Consider the following 12,120-nt stretch of genomic DNA (forward strand, 5'->3'; position numbering starts at 1 on the left):
AGGATCAGACTAGTAACACAGACTGCGTTTTACAAATCATCAGCAGCAGCCCTCTGATGAGCTTAAAAGATCAGCCAGTTATTGCTGAGGGGAGTCAGACACGTTCTTCCCCCTGCCCCGAACTGTGTGGGTTTTGGTGGTGGTTCCTCACCTCAATATGTCCACATGGAAGATAAACTTAGTTTAAACCTAACCTGGAAGCAACTACATAAAATGCATACCACCCCTGGTTTACTTTTACAAATTTTCTATTTCTCATTCCCAGAATCTGCACGATGTTATTTATACGTGCAAATTAGTAGTTGTATGAGAAATAATACACAGTCACACATCTCTTTGTAGGGGTGGATAGATTTTGAAAGGATTTCAGAAATCCCCTCAGGGAATAAGCCCAACAATACAGCATTAGCGCTTTCTGTTCAGTTAGCACTAAGGGTTAAGATAGCCATTGCCTTCTACCTCTGTATAAAAACTGCAAAGCACATTCAAGGAATGCCAGTTGCTGGGTATCTTTTTGTTCTGCAGAGAGACGTGGATGGAGAGGGCAGAAGGCAGGAGTCACTCCTCTACGCTGAGCTCAGGTTCATCTTCCTATAGGAACCCTGTAGCCACACTACTCTCACCCCTTGACAAATCTCATGCCGTACAGATCAGTACAGTGTTATCACCTCATCTCACGAGACTGCACTGTCGCCGTCAGGAAACAAGTGATCTACAACGTGACGCTAGCACTCTACGTCACTGCTCGATAAAGAAATATTTGGTTACGTATTCTGGTATCCATGAACATTTTCATTCTCTTCCAAGAGTGGAAACTACACCAGTGCATTCTAAGGAGTCAGATAGAGGGATACGAGAGCAAGTTAACTGCTGTCCAGTCAACTTGTGCAACAGAGAAACTATCATCAGGTATTACGAAAGGAACTTGGTATCTATTATTTAAATATGAGCTGCACGATACAAACTAAAATAGCTACCCACAAAGCAATCTTTTAAATAAACAGCAGCAGCAGAGGAAATAAACCCTGCAACTTGTTCAGACGGTTGGTTCTTGGATAAAAGATTTAACCAACAAGTTGTACAAAATGAATGATCACATAACTCCTACCATCGCTAACCAGGATTTAAATCCCACCTACTCTAAAAGCCAAGAGTTACCTTCAGAGCTGACGGAAGATTTTTCTCCGTGCATGTCTGAAAATGCTGGTTTTGCTCAGGTGGTAGGAAAGAGGATGTTTGCAGGATTCGGTACATTTTGCTCAACTTTCAAAGGAAAGAAGCCGGCAGGAGAACGTGCCCTTTCCCTGCTGGTTTTCTGTCTGGCTCCCCCCAGAGCACCGGCCACCAGCCCTACCAGGATGGCACTGCTCTCAAAGCTTTGATGACCGCCACTCTCAAAGCTTTCCAGTTCTAAAAGATGAGGGGATTTCACACCTGCAAATATTATTTTCATCCCAATTCAGGATAAAAGCCACTTGCAAACCCTTGGAAGGTTTTTTTTTTTAATTAGTTAAATTAACTTCCTGAAAAATTACAGAGAACTTGTATTGCTCTCCCACCATTTCTAAAGGCTAAGTTTTCAGGCCTCCCTAGTATAAACAGGACTTTTTTTAAAAGCATGTTTATCTTCTTTACCCTCCTCCTCCTCAAAAAATTCATTTAATAGCCTTCCTAGGAAGAGATAAAGAGCAGATTTTTTTTTTTTTTATATAGCCAAAATTCAGCAAATGGGCTCAGCTGCCAAGGCTGCTCAGAATAGGAGCCTACACAGTGCAAGTATCTTTATTTAAAGACTGCCTATAGCATCAGAGAGAATTCAGATTAGATAGGCAAGGGCAATTTCACGGAAGGACCCACAGACAATGTCTATTCATACATTTCACTAAAAACACAGCTGTAACTCCAGATGATGGGAGGGAGCAACTCCTAAGCTCAAGCACAGGCATCTAAGCAACAGTGCTTAAGGTCTCAGGAAGGCTTACAAAAGAAGGTACTGACGAGGGATCATGCTAGCTGAAAGAAGGGATCGCCTGACCTTTCAGTTACATAGCAGCCTTTAACACACAAAATAACTGTACAAAAGGAAAAGTGACTTAGATTCGCCACTCAGTGTATTTACTTTGTTCTCTCTGGATTGTAAAGCCAGATTGTGCTCTCAATTTTTACTGAAGGCAGATTAAAGCAAAAAAACAAAACACATTCCCCCCCTCCCAAAAAAAAATGAAGAGGAAAGGAAAATAGGTAGGAAGAAGAACGCAAGTTTTAAAGACTCTGTCAAATTCAAATCACAATCCAGAAGAAAAGTGTAGGATGAATAAAGTAATAAGCTATAAAATAGTACCAGTCCTTGACATATCTGGAAGACGTCCTGTAGTGGACCTCTCCCCAGCCCCCAACACACCAACACCGTTTGCTACATGATTTTGAAATTGTACCTCACTAATTCACACTGAGTTTTCAGTATATTAGGAATACATTCAAGTAACCTTGGTGAGTAACAGCAATCATTTAAGCTATTGCAAAAATTGGGCAAACTTCCTCTTTTAAAAAAGGCATGTATGTGACTGCTCTTTCTGTTTGAAATGCAAAGGAGAAGCATAAATTACTTTGCACATTTTTGGCAGAATTATTCCATGAAACAGCTGCTCTTGCTATACCAACTCTGAAAATACTATGGAGCAGATGTTCCTCGGAGAGAGGTTTCACAGAATGGTTGAGGTTGGAAGGGACCTCTGGAGGTCATCTGGTCCAACCCCCTGCTCAAGCAGCGCTGGCGAGAGCCCGTTGCCCAAGACCATGTCCAGACTGCTTCCGAGTATCTCCAAGGATGGAGACTCCACAACCTCTTTGAGCAACACATTCCAGTGTTTGACCACCCCGACAGTTAAAACCGTTTACTTGTGTTCAGGCTGAATTTCGCGTGTTTTAATTTGTGCCCATTGCCTCTTGTCCTGTCACAGGATGCCAAAGAAAAGAGCTTGGCTTCCCTCTTATTGCACCTTCCCTTCAGATATTTCTGTAGACTGTGAGATCTCCCCTGATCTCGCAAAAGTCAGAGAGCTTTTAAGAAATACAAGGTCCAGTACTGAATTATTCAGGTCCATGCAGATTAGCACACGCTATTCTACTTCTTGGGGACAGTCTTATGAAAGGTGATATTGTCAATGAAAGACTTTGGGGGGCTTGAGGGGAACTTTATTAAAAAAAAAAAAAGACACACAACCAAACCAGAGAAAAATATATATAAAAAAAGACCAGAATAATAAAAATGTAGTTGTCTGATGGAATCAACTCTATCTGGACTGAAGACTAAACTTTTCAGAGAATGAAAGGGATCTACGTGAGACTACAAGGGATCTTTCTGCAAGTAAAGACCACAGGTCAACTAGTCTTGTTCTTCATTCCCGATTGTCGTCACCATCTCTTAAATAAAAATAAAGAAGCATTAACTACTAAGATTAACTAAAGAATATACGTGCTGAGAAGACAGACACTGCTCTGATTCTCTTAGGACAAAACTTGAACACAACAGGTTTCACAAGTATTTTCTGGAAAGTTTTTCCTGGACATTAATCTGTAATAGATGAAGCTCCCCATGGAATATTTATTCCAGGAACAGGGTTCGTGAAGGTAGGGTAATGGTTTGTATCTCAAGGAACTAAAGAAAAGCTACAGGCTCCCAATAATGTCATCCTTACCAAACAAGAAGGGGAGATTTATGAACCTGGAATAAGCCCTGAATTTGATTACAAATAGCATAAAGACCTTCATTTTACCTTCTTGCAACCAAATTTTCATAGGAGAAAAAGATGGATGACATTCAGCTCCAAAAGACACCTTAGTTACACCCCAGTACCGAAGACAGCTGCTGTCCACACCTGGCTTCACTGTGCGAAACTGTGCCAAGTTATTTATGACCAAGCCCACACTGTTGCAACACCAGAGGAAGAAGAAACTGCAACGGTCTCAACAAAAACCAGTGGAATAAAGGCCCTTTCCGACAACCATCGTTACTGCTAAACTTTTGCCAAAATGTAAAAATCAGTTAAAAGCATAGGGACACCGAGAGTTCAGAAGCTCCAGCTGGTAATGACTGAACTAGAGAGGGGAGAAGGTGGTTATTTAAATCAGAAACCTCTAGAAAGCCATGGTTACAGCAGTACAGCGCTCTTGCCTGGGAAAACGGTGCAAGTTTACAAGGAAACGCGCTCCAGAAAGTCTGGTGTGTATGGCTTACCAGATGGCTTAATTAATACTTCTGCAAACATGTCTGCACCTCTTCAGAAAGTTGTGAGAGGTGTGCCAAATAGTTATTTTAAAAAATTCAAAAAGTGCAGGCATCTCAAGCAGGAAACACGGGTCAGCTTTGAAATAATACTTCCAGAGGTCTATGGTAAAAAATACAATAAACTGACCCATTTTATATACACTTTCTCTCAAAACCACTAGCTTGTCAAACAAAATGAAAGCCAACTAAATATAGAGATTTCTTCTATTTGCAAACACGAGAGCAGGTATACATCAGGAATAGGAAGAAACCCACTGTCACCGCTGACGTAAGTGTTCATCAACTTTTTTACACTGCCTGCAAGCACTGGAAGTGACAAATTACATGAGGCACAGGAACAGCCAAGTTGTGATGCGGGGGGACATCAGGGAGAAAAAATATGCCAGGAGACTTCCCTTAGGGGCAAGGAGAGAGGACCCAGTGAAAGCCTGTCAGCTGCAGGCAGGTCCTCAGCACGGGACCACATCCAATAAAATGAAACACACTCTCCTACTGCGTATTCTTCCGGAAGAGACGGCTCCTCTCTCCCCATTAACTATTGCGACTGAATTTATTGTATTTCAAAAACCGAGCCCAAAATAGTACCTTGACATTTGAGCATGAGACATATATTATAATTGCAGGCTATACTTAGCATTCAGCTCAGTAAAACTGTCAGAGACCAAATAGTTACACATGGATAGGATTCCTGATACTATTGAGCTTGTCTTTTAATACATTTTTTCCCCTTGCCCCCCCTAACGCAGAGAATATGGAAAGAAGATTTTATTACTTCTCCTAAATTACCATGAAATGCCAGTTTTGGTGCAAGGAATAATCACATCATCCAGTAGGAACCAGAATACCCCAAATAAACATCCCCCCGCCCTTTCCTGCAGTTTTCACAAGTTAGTTGATGCATCTCATATTCTAGACTGCAGCATATGGAAAAAATATTTCTGGTAAAGACAACGCAAGGCAGATTGGCAGATGCTGTCCTCCCTCTGTCCCAGGGCTGCTCAGACAATTATTACTGCTTCATTTTTCTGACAGAGATGACTTTTTTTTTTTTTTCCCCATTTTTGTGGGGAGTAGGGGGAAGGTACTAAACAGAACCTTTCAGAAGGTAATATTATCTTTGAAACAAAACCATTATGCTTCTGATATTCCTTTTTTTGCAAGGGGAATAAAGAGTAACCACTGTCTGCGGGAACTGTGTTTGAACATGTTTTAGTTTGGGGGAGATATCCCAGCCAGTTTTCCCGTGATGGTTTTGGGGTGCTGCAGAGCTGGGGGGGCAGGAATGCCCCCAGGCTCTCAAGTTTTCACAGGGGGACAGCAGTCCTGCAGCCACCGCTGCTGCACTGCAAGCTGTGCACACAAGGTCGGACATTTATGAAGGGATCTGCCCCTGACTGCATCTCAAAAAAAAAAAAACCTCTCTCGTGGTCCAAGAACTCCTTCTTTGAAGCCGTATTCAGCGGTATCCTACTTGCACAGTGGATTTTAAATAGGGAAGTGGCCACCGCCAACGCTCCTGGGCTGCTGGAAGGAGGGATTTCACCCTTCCACCGGGGACAGGACTGTATGACTGCTCTGAGGTATAGCGTTTACTCGTACAAAATTTCTTTACACGACCACTGATGAAACCCACACTGCCACTACGCCTGCTTCAGAAACTGAGCACATTTCTGAGGGAGATGTCACTCGAAAGCCAGTAGGGGCATGAATTTTAATGAATGTATCAGGTTACCCACTTGAGATATTCCCAGCAATGGGATAACCTAACATTTGGAATAGCTAGCAAGAGCTAAAAATAAGGAGGAAGAGTTACCATTCAAGATCAAACTTTGGAAAAAGCACAGCACATGATTTCTCTCCCGTAATAGTGAAAGTATTCAGGAAGAATGTACTTGGGTTAAATTATTTCTTCAGATGGAGCTCCAAGGCAGTATTTTCTCCATATCAAGTATCATTTTGTCAGGGTTAAGTGGTCAAAGATCTCTCTCTCCTAGCCAGATTGAGAACATCTGGAAGGACCATCTTTAAAGAAATAGGAACAAGAGAAAAGGAGGCTAAAAAGAAGGCGACTGTCTTTTGATTCACATGAATGTGATGCTGTGGTTCTAGAGGGGGCACAGTTTTTCGGAGCAGTCTGCAAACACGCGATAGGCCTGGAGAAACTCCAGGTGCAACTGGATGGAGATGATCTTGCAAGATTGCTAGAAATGAAACTACGTGAAGACTGCTGAAAGTGAATCAAAATCTGACAAAAGCCAAAAATGCTTCTGATGTAGCAAGAGACTGAGGATGCTGGGAATGCAGCCTGCAGGAAGGACAAGCCGTGCCGACCGTCGTATCACAGAAATTCTGTCTTTACAAACACAGCTACTGAAGGGATGTCATCAAGAACTGCATCAGAAGGAAGGACTAGTTTAACATGATGGCACTTTGAAGTCATTCTCCAGCCTAATGCAGAAACTTCATACCCAGGTGTAGCATCCAATTGCTGTGTTGTGAAATGAACTCTGAATAACCAAAGCTGAGTAAGCAACAGAAGAGACAACTGAAAAATTTATCTTGGCTCAAAAAATGCTACAGGAGCGACTGCAACTCAGTCACCCTGAATTGATAGGAACCAGCAGAAAAGTTTCTAAGCTGACCTCTCTTGCAGTGGAATCAAGTAAATTTAAAGGATGGAAATCAGATGCATTTCCAAATGTGTGGATAAATACTTTTTTTACTATAAGGCCTTTTTAGGAGTTTAAAATACATTTTCTCTGCCTTAAGTTTCAGACATACAGTTCCGAGGAAGCCATCTGAAAAGCACAACTCCAAGATAGTCAAACAGCAGCTTACAGGTCCCAACCTGCAACCTTCTACAAAGTTCATTGCTGTTGTACAACTGGCAGATCCCACAGCTCTGCTTTTCCCACAGCCAGTTAGCATTAAGATAAGTCTGTGTTACAATGAAAGCTTTAAACAGTACTATTCTGTGGCAGTAAATAGAAGAGGTGGACACCATCTGTAAAAACATTTTTTAAAATGAATCCTATTCTAAATGAAAACTTATACAATCTAATGTTTTACACGTTGTGCCCAAGGCTTAACATTTCTGGTAATTTTTATGCTGCAGAATTGCATATGTCTTCAACCATATTGAGGCAGAAGAACCCGAGCTTGGTCAATAAACACAGGTTGCCGTTTTTATGGTAACCTTTCAAATCTAAGTCGAACTTAAGCATCATGCTGGGAGTGGAGAAGAGCAGAATGTTTTATGACTTCTCTGCAGATTTGAAAAACAAATTGCTCAATTTGATTGTTGGTCACTTAAGGGATACATAGCAGATGGGACAGAACCCTACCAACAGCTGGCAAAATGGAAAATTGAGGACCTCACTTTCTACTTTTTCCTCATTCTGAAAAGGTGAGGGAAAATTACTTGAAATTTGAGGTAAACATGCTGTTCTCCCTCTACTCCCGCTATGAGAAATAACTTGTCGGTGCATATAGCATTACCAGGGAAGCACCTCATTGCCCAGTTCATGCACTTTCCTAGACAATTTCTCACAGCTGTTGATTTTGAATGCAATATGCTCAATTATAACTCTCTCTGTCTTCTCAATTTAGCCTTCTGCAAGGGCTTTTCTGAATAGTTTATGCAAAACTTCACAAGATGTGGTGGACAAGGGCACTGAAAAACAGTCCACTTCTGCAGTTTGCACTCATTTTCTCTTCCAGTGTTGCCTTGAGAATACATGCTGCCTCAGTAACAAATATATGGGCAGAAAAATATTCATGGCACCCACCCATTCGGGCTCACATTTTCCATCATACTTCCTTAACAATACAGCGCACATCCTTTTTTGTGACTACTACTATAAGATTCACAGCATTTGTTCTCTCAGACTTTCCTAAAACATTGTCTCAGTACTGTAACTTTTTAATCAAAGAGACCACGGTTACTATAAAATGGAGTTATCCCTACATTTGTTTCACTTAATTTCTACATGTAGGGGGCTACATATCTAACAGAAGATGAGAAAAACCCAACACAACACAGGTGTGGATGGTCAGTATCCCCCTTTCTATCTCTAAAGAAATGTTGCTGAAGTTTGTTTCTGTGGACATGAAATCGTCATCTCAAGCTATAATTTACTGAAGTTCAAGCCTTTACACTGCATACTCCTTCGGCCATCATGAGAAATAACATTAGTTTGCCAGTACTACATATTCAGCTATGAATTGGTCAATAAAAGTTACCACACTGCTCACGGCAGTGTCATTTAAAGAAACCACAGATGGTACATAGGCTATCAGCCATTTTATTAAAGTACTCCTCTGCTTCACTACAACTGAAGTGTAAACAAAGCAGAATCATCACAATTGGAGCACACACGTGATATAAAATTATTAGTTCACAGATGTTTACTTCCAGTACTGCAGAACTGAAAACATCCAACTGATGAGAACAGCTTTTAGCAAACTTTGAACCAAACCACAGTCTCTGCTTGGCAAGCATGTCAATAATGAGAGGACATCTATTTCCTGATTGTTTTACTTCCACATTGTGAAAATCAAAGCAATGGTAAGGCAGAGCACTATGGTTTTGCTGATTAGGCCTCTACTCTCAGATTTCTGATCAAGTCACGGAAGGACTTACAGGACTGTCACCCCGATATAAACAGTTGTATTTACAAAAAACTCATTAGATGCAGTTTCTCAGGATTGAAGACACTAATCAAGAAACAAAACAGGACTTTTTGAAAACATCCAAAGTCAAACACCACTGGTTATTGAACAAACCCCTGAGGAACTCTGGCCAGCTGAAGTGTTCACAGTGACCACTTCAAGTCTCACAAAAGCAGTGTAGCAGAAAGCAGTGCACCACTCCAAGACACCTGTCAAAAGGAAAAAATTGCCACTTGTGCCGTCATCAGCCCTACTTCTGACAAGAACTCTAGTTTTCCACTAGTGTTTCCTATGTAAACTGACCCAACTTGGATATACTGAGCTTGAAATACACTGGGCAGAAAGGCAATAATAAGAAATCAAGAAAGTCATAGGAGAAGCAGGTGCAAGACACAGAGCCTCCGGAGGAAAGTTACTGACTGGAGGATTTCCAGCAGGACAGACCCAAACCCACTGTAACAGAAGCTAGGTTTACACGGTCAAAGGCTGGAGGAGACATGGCAGAAGCCTAGAAGGTCAGAGCACACCTCACTGAGACAGGAGAGCAGGCCACAGAAAAACACCGAGCCTCACCAGCCCACGTTCTCCACACAGGAGAGTGACCACTTGGCGTTGGTTGGTGTCATACACTCTGATAGGACAGGGACAAAGACACCAGCAGCTCTTCCAGTGAATAACACAGATGGAAGTAGAAAGTCCTACTCTTCCACCCACACATTTTGGTTTTGAGGGTGTTTTCACATGCATGACACACAAATATACAAGCATCAAGGTTGCAGTTAAGTGGCAAAACCATGGAGGAAATTCTCTTAACACAGTCCCTTTTTGGTGCTGAAATCAATAAAGCCCAACGGCATGTGTACAACGCTTATCCTCTGCAATACTCCCATCTTATTAAGTGCATAGTATAGATTCAGAGGAAAAATATACTGCTCTTCTCTAGAAATCTTGCTTCCTTCATTGCAGAAGTTGAAGGAGGCGGGGGAGACTAGGGTGCTGCAAAGTCAGACACCAATCTTTCAAGCTATGAATTATTCTTCCATGCCTCTAATTTGAGAATCACAGAATATTCACAGCTTACCAAATGAAATCAATCAAGACGTGTTTGGACATAAATGATATATAAATGTTATGTATTTTGAAACACTAGGTCTTTTTCACTTGAAAAAGATGACTCTTCAGGTGGAAGGTACCTTTGCCCTACATTTTCTGATTCTCCATCTGCAAAAAGGAGTGCCCTTTCTCACCTTTCACCTCAAAGAGCTGGAAGGAAGGAAGAAGAGAAGAAGGCTACATATGTGAAGAATCTGGCACAAGGAAATTTAATAACACTGTTTTCAAAGCCAAGTACTAATTGCATGCCATAAAGGAAAAAGAGCCAGATTCTTAAAGAATAAAAATCACACATTAATAAATATTGGCTCAGTATGTAAGCACTATTTCCATGCACACTGAAAGTGCAATCCTTTAAGAGGGGAAAAACCCCATATAATTAAAAGATGATATATCATTATGCATGACTGCAAGGGGAGCAAATAAAGATCATTAAGCTCTCAAAAAAGCATGAGAAGTGTTTTCAGACATGGTTTACATGCAACACCCTGTACAATGGTGACAGAATATATATGTTGACAAGTTTATAACAATGCATGTTTTCATGCTGATTCCCAAGAATAATGCAGTCAGAACAAGATTTAAAATTCCATACCTTGATTATTTCCACCAACTGATCCACACCACTGTCACCTGGAAAGATTGGTTGTCCTAGTAACAGTTCAGCCAATACACAGCCTGCTGACCACACATCTAAAAAAGGGAAAGGTATCAGTAAAAGGTATGTATTAGGCCATTTATACAAAACCCAGCAATTTTAAGCTACTTACTTTATTCTTTGCCATGTTTAATAGCAGATATAACGCAGCTAAATATAAAAAACATTCCTCTCCTAAATGTTAATCTAGAAAACACAGATACCTGGCATAAAGCAATGGTGGGCAGACAGTCTTAGAAGTCAAACCATGAGACAATGAGAACTGGAAAATAATGTTAAACACCATAATATATTGACATAAAAACTTATACATATAGGGAAAAGACCTGAGAACATTCTGAAAATTAAGAATTTCCCCAAACCCTCTGTTATTTTTAAATTACATTGATCATGAACTATGCATAAGTATCATCCACTGCAACAGCTGATGATGTTTTTACTGTTTCTGAATGTTGAATAGACTCAATTTTTCATCCATATATTGAAATGATATATACACTAGCAGATGAACCAGTACTGCAAGTATTACTTGTATCCTGCAGTACATGATGATTAAGGGATCTGGGAGATAGCCTCTGTAACTCAGCCACATCAAGACCTAATCTTTATCCCAATTCCATTTGCAAACTTGGCTGGATAACAGAACTGCAAGTCATAGATCAGGTCAACAGCATCCATAGAAGAAGCCATCAACTAGTTTTCATACATATACCAAAAGCCAGAAGTAGTCACTAGCAGGTACTCCTCTACATGAAGAAAATTTTCATAATCTATTACAGGTAATTAAATACTACAACAGCAACTTAAGAATGTATCTAAGTGCACTACAGAATATATCATTTTATTTTTGAAACAGTTAATTTGTATGAAAAATATAATCAAGCAAATGCAGTAAACACTGCATAGCAGATGTTTGTGAGAATCTGTTGTAACTGCACACTGAATACTGAAGCTGCTCAACACCGTAAAAGTATTGCACCTAGATGCAGATAACTGCTTCTCAACTAAACAACAACAAAAAAAATTTGAATATAAGGTTTTCTAGAAAGTCATCATTTGTTCAATGTATATCTGAAACCTTACACTAAAATCTAACCTCAAACAATCAGCAAGATCTGTAAAGCCTACAATCTTGTAATGCCCCAAAAGGGAAAAGAACAAACCCAGTCCCCTCCACCCATCTTTCTTTGAACTCTCACCTCCTTTTACAAGCTAACCTTTCCCCCCTCGCCCCTGAAATAACAGTACCATCACCACAACTGAAACCCCAGAGCATTTCCCTCCTGCGGTCTGTTCCAACCACACTATAACAGGGATCCTTATTCCCTTAGTGTATTTAAACTATGCCATTAGGAAGCAGGATACACAAAACGCTGTCAGTTATGGCTAA

General features: G+C 40.7%; 1 protein-coding gene across 2 annotated transcripts in view; it reads right to left on the bottom strand.

Moving 5' to 3' along the window:
* GSK3B (glycogen synthase kinase 3 beta) overlaps window positions 1-12,120 on the bottom strand; it is a 149,397-nt gene that overhangs the window by 26,930 nt on the left and 110,347 nt on the right. For both annotated transcript variants that reach the window (XM_069785853.1, XM_069785854.1), the window contains exon 7: window positions 10,668-10,765. In XM_069785853.1, coding sequence (XP_069641954.1) covers window positions 10,668-10,765 — 98 coding nt within the window. The remainder of the gene's footprint in view (window positions 1-10,667; window positions 10,766-12,120) is intronic.

Source organism: Haliaeetus albicilla, chromosome 6, assembly GCF_947461875.1.
Source record: "Haliaeetus albicilla chromosome 6, bHalAlb1.1, whole genome shotgun sequence".
Lineage (NCBI taxonomy): Eukaryota > Metazoa > Chordata > Aves > Accipitriformes > Accipitridae > Haliaeetus > Haliaeetus albicilla.